The sequence below is a fragment of the Rhamphochromis sp. 'chilingali' genome, assembly GCF_963969265.1.
Source record: "Rhamphochromis sp. 'chilingali' genome assembly, chromosome: 4".
NCBI classification, from domain to species: domain Eukaryota; kingdom Metazoa; phylum Chordata; class Actinopteri; order Cichliformes; family Cichlidae; genus Rhamphochromis; species Rhamphochromis sp. 'chilingali'.
Genome location: NC_137948.1, coordinates 17,518,384 through 17,534,003, shown reverse-complemented (window position 1 = coordinate 17,534,003; position 15,620 = coordinate 17,518,384). Strand labels below are relative to the sequence as shown.

The 15,620-nt window shown below is 40.2% G+C and overlaps 3 protein-coding genes across 3 annotated transcripts; 2 read left to right on the top strand and 1 right to left on the bottom strand.

The window, feature by feature from the left end:
• Nucleotides 1-644: 644 nt before the first annotated feature.
• On the top strand, nt 645-2,737 carry hmox1b (heme oxygenase 1b). Its single transcript, XM_080881082.1, has 6 exons — nt 645-744; nt 888-944; nt 1,282-1,393; nt 1,491-1,706; nt 1,807-2,076; nt 2,220-2,737. Exons 2-6 carry the CDS (start codon nt 895-897, stop codon nt 2,409-2,411), a joined length of 840 nt encoding a protein of 279 aa, XP_080737208.1. The 5' UTR covers nt 645-744; nt 888-894; the 3' UTR covers nt 2,412-2,737.
• Nucleotides 2,738-4,683: 1,946 nt separating this feature from the next.
• rnf11a (ring finger protein 11a) lies at nt 4,684-9,634 on the bottom strand. The gene is made up of 3 exons (XM_080881643.1): nt 9,200-9,634; nt 7,412-7,584; nt 4,684-6,350 (listed from the first exon to the last, which is right to left on the bottom strand). The coding sequence occupies exons 1-3, from the start codon at nt 9,314-9,316 to the stop codon at nt 6,179-6,181; spliced, it is 462 nt and encodes a 153-aa protein (XP_080737769.1). The 5' UTR covers nt 9,317-9,634; the 3' UTR covers nt 4,684-6,178.
• Nucleotides 9,635-11,161: 1,527 nt separating this feature from the next.
• Nucleotides 11,162-15,483, top strand: LOC308396386 (uncharacterized protein). The gene is made up of 4 exons (XM_080881644.1): nt 11,162-11,514; nt 13,447-13,605; nt 13,688-13,834; nt 13,911-15,483. The coding sequence occupies exons 1-4, from the start codon at nt 11,512-11,514 to the stop codon at nt 13,980-13,982; spliced, it is 381 nt and encodes a 126-aa protein (XP_080737770.1). The 5' UTR covers nt 11,162-11,511; the 3' UTR covers nt 13,983-15,483.
• The last annotated feature ends 137 nt before the right edge of the window (nt 15,484-15,620 follow it).

Here is a 15,620-nt window from a genome sequence, read left to right as displayed (position 1 = left end):
AAGAGCATATGAATTGATCACATCTGTATATAATGCTCAGAGTCACAGTCACTCATGAATGACATATTGTGGAAGAAATAATTTTAAAAGCTTTGTTTTATTTCAGGCTAGTCACAAATAAGTTTTGGGCTTAACTTTTGTGTGTAAAGATGATATCAGTAGCTTTTTACTATTGTTTACATGGACTAAATGAACAGTATCTACTCTTGTTTGTCAAAAATACTCCTCCACTTTGTCACTGAATGTTGATAGACTTGTGTAATATGACAAACCTGCTCTTGTTTCTGATCAAATGCACAGCATTAGTCACTGTTTAAACACTTCCTCTCTCACAGCTTTGCAAACTCACACTGTCATGCTTAGCCTCAGCTCCTCCTCCCCTGTGTGGCTCTACTTTGGAATCTGAAGTTGCAGCATCATGTTTAGCGCTCAGCCCTCCCCCCTGGTTTTCCAGGGAACTCCCTCCTCACACTCTGGTAGTCCTTCCCTCAGCAGTTTTCCTCAAAGTTGCCGTATCATGTTAACTCCTGGTCCCCTCCTACTATTGTTGCTGATGTTGCCGTGTCATGTTTAGCCCAGTTTTTTTTTTTGTTGAGGCTGAGTTCCTGTTTGTGTTGAGCTGGTGGTGGGAGGAGGAGACTGAAGCGGATCGTATAAAGAGAAGCGTGAAAGCCAGCAGAGCACACAACTGCACTGGACATCCAGAGAGAAACTAAGGGCACAGATCAGACTTCATTCTTACTGGTGAGTCAAACGAGATATCATACTTTAAATTTGACAACCTTTTGTCGATTTATATCCACAGTGTTCTCACCATATCAGAAAAGGATTTATGCTCTGTTAAAGTACCTTTCTGACATCTTTACTGTCCTTTACTGTTTTTTCAGGGGCACAATGGAAACCGAGAAGAAGACGCATACAGCAGCAGAGCAGATGACCGACAGGTTAGACTGAGCTGCTGTGATTTTATTAAGAACCTAAATCTTCTTTTCCGCTCCATGCACATTTTTTCTTTTAATGTCTGGGGATAGATTTAGTTTTCAATCAGCTCTGTGACATCCAACACATATCTCAAGTAGCAGAATATGTTTGGGAAGCTTATGAGCTACATAAACATTTCTAATCACAATATCATAATGGAAGTTTACTTTGGATGCACATATTTGCCCTACATGTTTTCTAATGATTACTGCTCTTAGCCTTGTGTCACTGCCTTTATCTTAGCTGCAATACATTAAATGTTGTCTTTCTCTTCTAATTGTGATCAATTTCTTTTCTCAGGGACTTGTCTGAACAAATAAAAAAAGTGACTAAGGAGAGTCACGTTAGAGCAGAAAACACAGAACTGATGCTGAGCTTCCAGAGGGGAAAGGTCACGCTTCCGCAATATAAGGTAATATTAAAAAAAGGACAGCACAATTGTTTAAATAATCTTACTTTTGTGGGGGTCGATACCAAGATTTAATGGCTTTGTGTCTCTTCTTCTTCAGCTCCTCCTGTGTTCGCTGTATGAGATCTACCAGGCTTTGGAGGAAGAGCTGGACAGGAACTCGGACCATCCGAGCGTCGCACCTATTTACTTTCCTGCTGAACTGGCCAGGCTGAAGTCCATTGAAAAAGATCTGGAATACTTCTATGGTCAGGACTGGAGAGAGAAGATTGTCATTCCTGCAGCCACTAAAAGATACAGCCACAGGCTCAGACAGGTATGTTTTATTTAAACCTTCCATGAATCACATGCATGCTTCTATCTCTGCTAGGTGATGGTCAATTAACACTCTTGATAACTCCATTACCATTTTTTAGATTGGCAAAGAAAACCCTGAATTCCTGCTTGCCCATGCTTACACCCGGTATCTGGGTGACCTGTCTGGGGGACAGGTTCTTGGTCGGATCGCTCAGAAGTCCATGGATCTGAAAAATGGTGATGGTCTGTCCTTCTTTGCCTTCCCTGGGGTGTCCAGCCCCAACCTGTTCAAACAGCTCTATCGCAGCCGAATGAACAGTGTGGAGCTGACAGAGGAGAGGAACGGTGTGCTGGAGGAGGCTGTCAGGGCCTTTGAGTTCAACATTCAGGTAAGGAGGTGTGATAATCTAGGAAGGACAGATCGTAAAGCAAAAGTGCCACTCAGAGGGCAGCTGAACCTTAGATTAGCTCCATCACACTTACTAATATTTAGCTACAGCAGCTGATAGATGCTCTGTTGTTTGTGTTACAGGTCTTTGAAGATTTACAGAAGATGCTGACTGTCTCTGACAACAACCTGCAGAGCTCCATGACACAGTCCAAGCCAGTAAAGGCGAGCACACTCCACATGTCAGAAAACATTTACACTTCCTCGCTGCTCAGGATGGTCCTGGGACTGTTTGTGGCTCTGGCTACTGTCAGTGTGGGAATGTACGCTTTATGAAAAGAAACTCAAGAAATACTGTGAAATGAAGTGTTGCTGTTGAGGTTTGAAATCTTTGCTTTGGTACTGTAAACCTAAAAGCAGAAAAATCCCCACCTGATTATAACTGTAAGATTTTAAAAACATGTACAGATCACAAAATACTGTGTAATATTCATGTAATTTATCCATAGGAACCATTCACACTCACACATACGTACAATAAGTGTAATAGTTTCTGAATCTGTTGCACTGATATCCCTTGTGGTTGAAAATGTGCAATGTGTGTGCTTTAAATACTGTAAATATATATGAACCTTTTAATAAAATATTCTGCTGAAAGAAAATATCTCTATCGTACTGTATCGTGAAAATTTTCTGCTTTAGTACAGTGATCATGAAGTTCATTCTAGTAATGAGCATTACTCTGCTGATGTTGAGGGTCCAGCTGGTGGACATGTCCACTAATGTTCTGGCACCCGACCACATGCCTGCTGTTCATTTGGCTCTTAGTCATACAAGAGTCTGGATGCGGGGAGCAAGTCCTTTTTATATGATTTAAACACTAAATAAACTCACTTGCTGGCAAGCCACCGACAGCACGCTTAAGTGTTTTTGCCTCCATCAGACTAACATCTGCTTAACAAATGTTGCAAGCTAAAAAAAACAAACCTTATTTCAGTTTTACTCAGCCCAAAGTGATATGTTTAAACTGTTTGTTTAAAACATAAATCATTTTGCCTGATAACGATTATCGTCTTTTTTAAAGTGATCCTGAGTCATACATTTCTAGACTTTCTAAAGGTGTTTCAGCATTTTTCTTTGGACATTGGCTGCAGTCCAGTTTTCATACACAAATAGTTTCTTTTTGATCCATGGATCATTCAAGCATAAACAGGTGACTAACTAACAAACCAGTTTTGTGTCTAAATGTAAAGACAACTTAACAAAGAAACCAATTTGTTCCCATTTCCTTAAAAAAAGCTTGATGTATCTCAGCATGGTGTGAAATGTGTCTATAAACAATATGAGGAAACAAGAAGACAAAAGAAGAAATAGCGTGATTAAAAAAAGCTATCTACAGCAAATGAACAAATAAATGCCACGTCCTTAAAAAAACAGGAAGAAACTCAAGCAGACCTCACATAGGGCATAAGAGATATATCTAGAATTTCAGTTGATCCATCTGCTGCTCACTATAGCCTCATTAGAAATGGTCTCAGTGAAAGGGTGGTTGTGAAGAAGCCATTCCTAAGGAAGCAAAACAAAGTGAAAAGACCGAGGTATGTCAAAGTACACAAAAACTGAAATGACAATCAGTAGCAATCAGGTTTTAAGAAGTGATGAGTGATCAGTGGCGCTCTTTCGTGGTTTGGGGATACATTTCAACCAGAGGCTTTGAGGATCTTGTGAAAACTGATGAATTTATGAACACAGCAAAGTGCTGTAATACTGTCTGAAAAGCATCTAATTGCCAACGGCTTCATTTTTCAGCACTATAATCAGCAAAACAATGCAAACGCACTATGTAGAAAAATACACAGTGGAACTGTCACTTTTGGATTAGCCTCCCCACAGACCAGACCTCAACATTGTTAAAGTACTGTGGGATCCCTTTGAACAGGCAGCTAAGATACAAAAAAAAGAAGAGCTTTGAATATCCTTCAAGAAGCCTAGAGAACTATTCCTGAAGACTATGAGAAATGACAAGATATTTGAGTTCAGATTATGTTAAAGAATAAAGGCGATCATACCAATATTAACTTCCAAGCTCATAATAATTGTACTGACATTTTCTATCTGACTGTACTTGATTTGCAGTTACGTTTGTGCATTTCCTGTTTTTCTAAGAAAACACAAAGAAATGAGGGCTGACTCATTCTGAGCTGTGACAGTGATGACACATTCTTTGAAGCTTTTCATGTAAAGGCGTAGACAGCCAATCCACTTCAGGGATTAACTATCAAGTTTTAACATCTTGCACACTGTCTATACTCAGTGGGCTTAACTGTTATCAATACGAATCAGTCATTTATGGAAATAAATTATTTTAGTGCTCAGTTAAACACAGAAGACTATAACGCAGTCATATGCAATGGTGTTTGAGATAAATACATGCTCTGTTCCTTAAGGAATCTAAAGATTTATATAAAACATGATAAATTAAATTTAGTTTTGTCTGTTCCTTAAGTTCTAACCCACTACCCTCTCCAGCTGAGAGGTTGAGAATGTGTTTCAATACAATATTTAATGCAGAAACAAAACATCACACTTGTATAAGATTTGGTATCCACTTTTATTGTGGTTTCATGGATTTCCTAAAACCTGTGCACTTGTAGCACAAGTCATAAATCAAAAGACAGAATGACTGTTGATTGTTAACAGCAGCCAGATCACATTTCTGGCTTCATCCTAGGCCTGTTTCATCGTGACACAAATCACTACATTGCTGGTATCTGCCTCCTCCTAGAGGACAACTAAAGAAAAACAAAAGTAATGTCATAAATGATTGTACTTCACAGGAAATTGGCTTACCTCAACCTTAAAAGGCACAGTATGTGCACAGTAAATCACAAATTTCCTTTTACAGTCATACCGTCAATGTGTAACAACTGAAATCATGCTTTACATTGAAGATACATTCCTTTCTACTGCTGTAGCTTCTGTTTTTGCCATTTCTCATCTTTGTGCATTATGCAACGATAACTGACAGCACATGTCCAACACCAAAAGCATAAAAATCACATTCCATTACCAGACGTGGAAGCTTTGGAAATGCATCACTTGCTCATTTAGAAGGCATTCGGCGCACAATCCAAAAGCTTCAAACAAGAAAAGGAGCGGAAACTACATTACATTTTACAACTGAGGGGGTTAACTCACAATGTTAGCTTGACATGACGATCTCTATCCAACAACCCATAAAATGCAAACATACACACATAGAAAAAACACCATTATCGAAATCTACAAGCTACACAGTATCAGGTGACAGACATCTTATCTCAAGGTGCTTTAAGGGTGATTGCACGGTATATTGTGTCTTTGTTATTGACTGTAAAGGACAAACTACGGGTTGAGAGCACAAACTTAAGGCAAAGCAAAAGCTGAGGATTCATATTGTGGGAAAGCAACAGAAACATTCACATATAGTCAAAGCAGCTAAAATAAAACTGGAGTAATTTTCAAAATATGCTCAAAAGCTGAATTGACACCATTTTATCTCATGGCATAGCTTCAGGAAAGTGTGATTTGTGAAGTTTTATGTATACTGATGTATGCTTTTCAGTAGAGAGCATTGTGTTTAGGTGACATTCAAGATCGAAAGTTTACTTGGAGAGTGCAGTTACTTCACTTCATGTGTTCACTGGAAATTCTGACAATGATTCCCACTTGATCAAAACAATTATGCATTTCCTCCATTTAGAGAACATGCTACACATCACACATCTTGAAAGAGGGTGCAAATTACACAAAGGCAAAAATAAGTGTAAGTCATATGAAAGTGAAATTACTGTGCAGTAATATTTTGCTACTTGTACAGCTCCTTCATTCGTTGTATTTGGCACATCTTCCTTCTGCCAAAGCATGCTTTCCAAGTCTGACTAGGTGCATTTCAGGCCTACAGAGTGTGCTGTAGGACACAGTTGTTTACTTGTGTGTATTAACAAGCACCCAACAAACATCTGCATCATGCCACATCCCCTCATCTATCTGTTGGAACAGCTATGACAGTTTTGGCTAAAAAGGTGCATTACTTTTAGGCAGAAGCAGCCACCAGGGGCCGCTCAGTTGGTTTCGTAAGTAGACAGCAGGGCTGCATCTACGGGCTCCATGCAGGAGGGGCAGGTGAAGGAACGCATCAGCCATGGGTCGATGCAGTCCACGTGGTAGATGTGAAGGCAGGGCAAAAACCGAATGGGGTCGCCATATTCAAAATCCAACATGCAGATGACACATCTGGAGGGGAAAAAAGTGAAAAGATTTACCAATACCCGAAGACTTTGATATATTACAAAAAAAAAGCATCTCAAAATACAATCAATAACTCATACGATAACTCATCTTCTGTGCTGTGCCATCATCTTAGCCAGAGGTTGTTTTGTTGCCCCAATGTATAAATCACAGCAATGCTCCTGGCACTTAACAACTTATATTATATTACTCTGTTTGTGCCAGGGGACCCAATTCTTGGTCCCCGCAGAAGAGCTAACTCGTCAGGCCAGGACTCTGCAGTCTATTTACACTTACAGGCCAGTGGCCTCTCTTTCAATGATGAGGATGTACACATCCCGGACAGGGAGGAATGCTAGTTTGTGAGAGGAGTCAAGGAGGCCATTTATGTGAAAAGGGAAAGACCATCTCTGAATCGAGAAGGGGGCCTAAGGGTATATTTTTCACCATCTTACATTGCTGTGATTGCTGCTTTGCTCTGAACTTTGACAGCCTTTTGTGTTACTCGCAGCAACAACTCCACCTCATTGTTAGTCCATTTAAAAAACTCAGTGCTTTTCCTCAACATTCTGCCGCAACGTTTCAAAGAGCCGGAAAGTAAATAAGCGGCAGAGAGAAATGAGGCAGGTCGAATCTTCTTGCGCTTCACGCATGCGCTGAATTGGAATGTAAGTGTTTTCGGCCGTTTTAATGTGGACGCACAACTCTATGAAAATGACTGAAAACGCTAGTGTGGACGCGGAGCGTTTTCAGACGCTGTTCTCAAATCTATCCGGGCTAGTGTGGACGTAGCCTTAGATGAGTGACGAAATGTTTCTCCCACTGAAAACGCTACGTCCAGAAGAACAGAATCAACTTTTTGGGATTTCCTTACCTGGATGATTGAGCGTGCATCAAGATGCGAAAGCTTTGTGTTCTTGGACAGTGGAACTATTCAAAGATTTCTGAATAAACTATTAGTAACTGCAGTTCAAATGGGGAAATCAAATGGGGGAGGGGGGGGGGGGGGGGGAATCAAAGCGATATGTAAATTGAAACAAATGAGAGTGCCACCATTTAAAACTCACTCTTTAACTTTCTTCTCAGAGGCGTCAGAGCCTGGATCAAAGATGCCTTTGGGAAGATGCTGGATGAGTCCTATGCGCTGTGCGATGCGGACTTGCTCCTCCTCAGTCAGCTGACTGGCCAGACGGCTCTCGCCTGGGGTGGGATGGTACACTGGCACAGCCTGAGTGCGCTCCTTGAAATAAATGAAAAGAAGACAATTCGTGTCATCTTTGAAAGGGTGATTTTATATTTCCAGTGGCATCAGAAAACCTGGGACCAGATAAAGATATTTTATTTATTTCCTTGTGTTTTCATATGTTTCTAAATTACCTGAATCTTCATCTTCATTTAAATTAAATTAAAAATTTAAATTAAAATATGATACACCTGTATATCAGAGTTCCTTATGCTTTAAATGTCCAAGACTGAAACACTGAGCAAAAGCAGATTCTGTCTCTACAGGTACAATCTAAATAAATGAACCCTCTAGCACTGATTACTGGACTACAAGCTAACCATCTTTACAATTTTGAGGGCCAAAAAGTGCATATACGCTCACCAGTCACTTTATGAGATACACCTGTTTAACTGCTCATTAATGCAAATATTCAATCAGCCTTTCACATTACTTTGAATGTGGCATATTTGTTGGTAACAGGCAGGTCTGAGCACTTCAGAAACTGCTGATCTACTGAAATTTTCCCATACAATCATCTCTAGGGCTTACAGAGAATGGTCTGAAAAAGAGAAAATATCCATTGAGCCACAGTTCTCTGGGTCACAATATCTTGTCTATGTCAGAGCCCTTGGCATAATTTAAACACCACAGCCTATCTGAGTATCGTTACTGACCAGGTCCATCCTTTAATGACCTCAGTGAATTTGCCTCAAAGTTCAATTCATCTCAAACTGCTTTCTTGATCAAAAGTTCTCTGTACTCACATGGCCTCCACAGTCATCAGATCTCAATCCAATAGAGCACCACATGTGGTGGGACAGGCAAGTCCCATCATGGATGTGCAGCCGACAAATCTGTAACAACTGTGTGATGCTATCATGTCAATATGAACCAACATATCTGAGAAATGTTTCCAGCACCTGGATGCAACAAAGACTTAAGGCAGTTCTGAAAGCAAAAGTAAGTCCAACCCAGTACGAATAAGGTGTACCTAATAAAGTGTTCAGTGAGTGTACATTTCCAAGCATTATAATGTGTTTGCATAATTTCTAGATTTTCAGGTCCACTATTAGGAGACAGGTTGTGTTGAGCCAAACACAAAAAATCGGTTTTGTTTTTTGTTTTTTTAAATGTTTACTTGCTTATAAAGTTAAATGTTAAAAAGCCCTAAATACATTTAGGCAAGTTTCAGCCTGACTTATATATCCGTGACAAAGTGGTGCAAAGGTTTGTACCGTCACCTCTCAGCAAGACGTTCCTGGTTTTCTTGATAATAAGCTGATGACATGAACTAGATAAAGGAACCAATGTTTTAGGATCGAGATAAAGATTGTCACATTGCAAATTATGCGTATACACTGCACAATGTTTTATCCTTTTTTCAAAAAAATATAAGACCCGAACACAAATTATGACTGTGTTTCTAAAATTTTGTAGCAGTAATTTGACTGTGGTATTTACTTTATTCAAGCTTAATTTCTGCATGGTGCAATCTGATCCTGAAAGCTGCGCTGCACAAACTTCAGCTTCCAAATTTAAGATAACAGCAATAACAGCCTCCACCACTAATTAGACTTGAGGGTGGGGGGATTCAATTGTCATGCTCTGGACTCCCCGGGCTGTATTTCACCTGAGACCCGGGCTGCTCTTGGTATGGCGGCGGGGGCTCTCCGGGCAGACTGCCTCCCTCGGAGTCGTTCAGCAGCGACAGGTCATCCGCACCTTGTGAAAATAGACAGTTCCCCATTGAAATGAGACCACCATGAGACTGTCACTTCTTTCTAATGCTGACAGACTCGGCGCTCTCTCTAAACGTTAGCTTGGCTAGCTTTTAGCTGACAGCTGTCATTCGGCGGGGAGCCTTATTTACGGAGAAGCGCTGCAGCTCGTTCGGACGCGATAAACGCCCAACACTGAGCGATACCGTGGCTTTAATAACAACTGGCGACACAAATTTTAACTGTATCAGCGAGAACAATTCTGTGTGTCCGACCGTACGCTATGTTTACAAGAAATACGAGCCGGAACTATATCACCAGGAAGTTTTCTAAACATCAAACATTAAACTTCCGGTAAAAGCTTCAAATTAAAAGTTGAGATGCGAGCTTTGCTGTAAGTGTTGATGGAGAATTATAGACAAGATCAGGAGTTGCACTGTGTCTTTGTGGATCTACAGAAAGCATATGTTAGTATACCAAGATCGGAGCTGTGGTACTGTATAAGGAAGTCAAGAGTGGCAGAAAAGTATGTGAGGGTGGTGCAGGACATGGATGAGGACAGTGGTAAGGTGTGCAGTAGGAGTGATGATAAAGCTTAAGGTTAGGGTGGGATTGCATCGGTGATCTAAACCCTTTCTTGGTTACAGTGGTGATGGACATGCTGACAGATGAGGTCAGGCAGGAGTCTCTGTGTACTATGATGTTTGCACACGACATGATCTGTAGTGACAGTATGGAGCGAGTGAAAGAGAGCCCGGAGAGGTGGATATATACATTGAAGAGAAGAGAAATGAACAACAGCTGAAGCCAGACAGAATACATTTGTGCTAATAAGAATAAGAAAACAGGTGGAAAAGTGAACATGCAAGGAGCAGAGGTAGTGAAGGTAGTTGAGATACCTGGGGGATCATCCAGCAGTGGACAGTATGTGCACAGGAGAGGTGAAGAAGATTGCATGGGCAGAGTGGGGCAGGTGAAGATGATTGTCAGGGTGATTTGTAGCAGAAGGATAGCAGGAAAGTGAAATGAAAGGGAAGGTTTACAAGATGGTAGTGAGACCTGCAGTGATGCATAGCTTAGAGATGGTAGCACTAACAAAAAGACAGGAAGCTGAGCTGGAAGTGGCAGAGCTGAAGATCTAATGCACAGAACACAGTGCAATAGTTACACCCTTTTGTACATGCTCTACAGAGAGAATAGCAAATAAAATAGTTTTACAATTTAGAGTAACATATAAATCATGAACAAAATTGCCATCCTCTATGTAGCCGGTGTATCAGAAAAACTCAGGAGAGTCTTTTCCAAGCATGACATCCCAGTATACTTCAGACCCAGCAACACACTCAGACAGAAACTGGTTCATCCCAAAGACAAAACTCCTAAACACAAACTTAACAATGTGGTGTATGCTGTACAGTGCAGTGAGGAATGCCCAGACCTCTACATCGGAGAGACCAAACAGCCACTTCATAAACATATGGCACAGCATAGAAGAGCCACCTCCACGGGACAAGACTCGGTGGTCCATCTGCATCTAAAGGACGAAGGTCACCCTTTCAAGGATAGCAATGTACATATTTTGGACAGAGAGGACAGATAGCTTGAAAGAGGAGTAAAAGAAGCCATTTATGTCCACTGTGAGCGACCATCTTTGAACAGAGGCGGTGGTTTACGACACCAACTGTCGTACATCAACAACATCAACAATCCAGTTTTGCGATCCCTTCCCACACGCCATAACACACTCACATCCTGGGCCATCTGACCTCAGGAAATCACATGATAGGGTGGGGCTAGATTTCACAATGAGCTCACCCGAAACCTTGGCTGATTGTGACCTACAGCCATTTTCACACATTAGCTCATGTGATTAGGTAGAGGATCCATTGTCCCTCTCGGTGGGTTACTCCCACAGAGCTTAAATCTGGGACTTTCCACCATTTTACCCTAGAACTGAAGAAGCTTCTCGGATCAGAGGTGAAACGTCTTCAAGCCACTTAAAGAAGTCCAGATGCTTTTCTTTCCAAGCTCCTTAGACTGTAACCACATAACGTCCTTAACGATGAATAAAATATTCAGCTTCTGACATAACTGCATTGGGTGAAAAAAAATAATAAATAAAACGCTTTTATTCTGAAGGGCATATATTGGTTCCTGTCAAGTGAACGCGAAGAGAGAAAGTTTCGTCTCATTTTTTAACCTTCTTGTGATAAAGAGCTGGCCAATGGTAAGCGAGCGACACATCTTTCTTTCACCAATTAACAAGCTAAACGTTTATTGAGGTCTATATTTTTATCGTAAAACATTAAGCTTTGCGTATAAATCAAAACCTGCTATTATCTGGATTGATGTTTGAAACTAGCGGACATTTCAGGGCGAAGGCTGCAGCTGGGGTAGACAACCTAGCTACCAAACAACAACCAAAACACATTAAATTCTGCTCTAGATGACCGGACTCATTCGATTTTACAAATTGATTTCTTTTGCGGTTTAAAATAGGCGTTTGAGGTGTTGTACGCGAGCAGGACCGGCCCACATTATGGCCGGGAAATCTGCTACACAGCCGAGTTGTCCCACCATCCCCAATAACCTGGGTCTAATGTGCCTCCGTTACGGTACGGTATGGCCACCATATACACTCCACAGCGCATACTGTGTGTGGCCCAAACACATAAAACATAGCTACACATGGGGAGCTGGTTTCTCTCAGCCGTGGCAGAGAGTGGGCTGAACCCCGAGAGAAAAGTGTTCACACCCCGTGTGCACATACACGAAGCCACTTTATATGCTCGTACCGCTCTTACCCTCTGTTATGGTCGTACTTTAATGTCATCTGAGCCATTTTCATTCAGTTTCATGTTGCTTTGTTGAATTAATTGATCGATTTTACTCTATAGAGCCACTTTATTGCGTTATATGTTCATTTTTACAGACGCTTTTTATTGTATTTTATTTAGATTTTTACGTATCGAGCTTATCGGATTATATTGAGCTTTACACATGTCATTGAGCTCCATGTAGATTTTTTCCTTTATGACTTCCTTTATTATTTATTGTGTTTGTGTGTGTGTGTGTGTGTGTGTGTGTGTGTGTGTGTGTGTGTGTGTGTGTGTGTGTGTGTGTGTGTATTGTTTTCATTTTGTGTTGTTTTGTACTATTGTCTTCTATTTTGAGTGGATGGAGCTATTTTACTTTATTGAATGTATTTTTTTCGGTAGCACTTTATAATAATATAATAATAAGTGCTTAATTCCTCGTGTATATAGCATTACTCCTTAGTATGCAATTTTTAAACACAGATACATTATTATGACCATGATTATGATCGTGATAATTACTAGCAGTCACTTAGTAGCAGTGATAGCTTTACATAGTTACACCATGTACAGCAGTGATAGTTGTATATGGTGTAACAACATCAGATCAGGAGGATTATGAAGGCACGTAGGCTGATGTTCATTTTCCTGATGTTTCATATGACTTTTGTCATGTGACTTTGTCTTGTTTTGCCCAACTCTTGTTCTTCTATAAATGCCAGGCAAATGGACGATAAGCTGCTATTTGCTAGCCTGTTTTTGTTGTTTTGCATTGGTTTGTCCTTTTGTCCCATATGTGTCAAAGTGCACATTTTTAAGTGCTGTTTGATATAAAAAGAGTCAAAACTCAGGAGAACAAGTGTGGATTTTATTTCCTTGTTCTTTTACTTGTGAAACAACCATTATGATGGACTCAAAGTCAAATACTTTGCTTTTGTTTTTTATTTATTTTTTATTGCATCCATACATATATTGTTACCTACCTAAGCTTAAATTTAGATTACCATAATTATTTAATATGCCACACTAAGGTCTCTTTTTCAGAATATGACTAACCCAAACAATATCCATTGCTAAGTTGTGCAGTTGTTCTTGGTGATTGAATGCATTTCAGTTCTGTAAGTGTTGGGAATAAAATAAACAATATTTAAAGAAGCCTAATTGCCCATTATACATCGTTCCTGTTATAAGAAATTCCTAAACTACCAGAAATAGAGACCTGAAATCATTGTCAGTAGTCGCAGCTACAGAGACCCACTGGTGCTGTTGTGGTAACTCGAGTCATGTTACAGAATTGCCTGCCTGCACATCAGACTGTCTCTAATGGCACTTCATTCATTTAGGCCTCGGTTCAGCAACCCCCTCCACCCCTTCCACCTGTTACTTTGGCTTCTGGAAAGCCTCCATCTTCACCGTGCCCTCAGCATGCTGCAATACCAATACCTCCTGAATATCCTCCAGTTCAGGAGACAAGTGGATCATCGCAGGCAAATTTCTCAGAGGTAAATGTCTCCCCCACAGTCTGTGGTTATACTGACATGAGACCCTTCAAAAAGTTTCATGATTTAATCTCTCAACATCCAGAATGGATCATTTCCACCCATGCAAAATGGATTACAGGTTCCACCATCGCAAGACAGTGCAGGGCCTGAGCTGTCAGATGGTGATGAAGAAAATAAGCACCTCCCAGTGCAGGAAACAGACCCTGCACCGCAGACGTTAGCCCAACAGGTCAGTTGTCTCTGAGCAGAAACTTAAAAACTGATTTTCATTATTAAAAAGACTAATTAGATTCCATCTTCTTCAGAGTTCTGGATCCAGGGTGCCCGATGAAGCTGACGCTCAGGCAGGTGAGAATGGAGAGGAGCGCATGCCCTGAGGAGCTTCAGTTACTTGCTGATACTTGAAATTTCAAGCAGTTGGGATCATTTGAATGTCATTATATTGCAGTGAACTTCTACTTTGTCTTTTTAATTTTAGCTAGGCTCTACGAAGCGCTTTGCTATGTGTTTCTCATTCAGTCATAAAAACGTGTACTTCATGAAGTTCATGCCTTGCTTATGGAATTTGCACATAGTTAAACTACTAGCTATTAGAGACAATCCACTTACCTACCTTAGCCACTCCTGAACAAGCCAAAGTACATTAAAATCATTAAAGTACCTCGGTGACCTTGACCTCAAGGTCAGAGGTCAAGTTTTCTGAAAATCTGGTGAATACAATAACCAAAGAAGAAAGTAATGATTTTCAAATCTATACTATAGGTGCATCTACTAGGAGGCTGAGGGTAGCATTAGCGGCCATAAGTATTTTTTCCATTATTTTTAATTTATTGAATATGAGGAAAGAAAATGTCTAACTTTTCCCCCAGTTTACCTTTCACAGGCAGGGATATATTACTGGTTGAAGTAAGGAAAATATTTTGAAACTTGATCAAATCGATGCCAAATCATAGGAGTTTATGATTCATAATTCTAAAGTCATTTTAATTTATTTATGATCTTAAATCTTTGAAGTGATCAAGCAGTCATCTGATGCCTCGTGCTCTTTGGCACTGTAACCGGTAAGAAGTGCACTATTGCCATGTGGGGAAAAGAAAAAAGCTCACCAGCACATGCACTTTGTCAGAAATTTTTAATGTGGTTGTTGAATATACCTCAGTGATGTTTTATTTCTGGTTTACTTTAATTTGTCATGACTTACGCTGAAACACAGGACCATACTGCACATACTTAGTGTGAACACTCATTTGTAAAAAGTCATTACCGTGCAGAGTATTAACCAACAACGTTTTGCTCAAAAATAGTATTTAAAAACAAATTTTGGTCTTCCAAATAAATTGTCATTTCTTTTTATCTGTTTGTATCAGTGTATTTAACGTTATGTTCGTGTGCTAATGGGCTTACTGCTGGCTGGACAGGAATCCTTTCCTGGAGTATGAGCTAGTAGCTCAGAATACTTAAGTCAAACTTGCAGCTGCAGTGCTTGAAACCTGTAAATGTATCTTTAAAAAAACCCCAAATATTTAAACACTGTTGAACCAAATTTTGTCCTTTTTTTGTCACTTGCCCTTTTTTTTTTTATTAAACTTTTTCTTGTTTTGAACACTTGCATTACTGTTTTTGAAGGAAGGCTTGACAGTGTTTGGTGAGTTCCATAATGCAGCGGTCCCCAACCCCCGGGTTTGGTACTGGGCCAGGAGAGTTGAAGCTCGGGTGTTAAATGTATGGTTTTCAGAGTTTTCATCGTTAACTCGGTTTCCCTGGGTCTTTTCCTGTGTTGTAGTTGTGCGTCTTATTTTCAAAGAAATATTTACGCATTACCATAGCGACCAGAGAGCATTAAGGGCCAGAGAGGAGGACGTTACTCACAATGTTGTTGGCGCTGCTAATAAAGTTACAAAATTACACAGTGAATTTGTGTTTATTATCATATTTACAAAATACCACCGTTTTTTTTCTTGGTCGTATCATTTTATTTTGTTGTATTTATCCGCGACACCTTAAAGGCCGGTCCG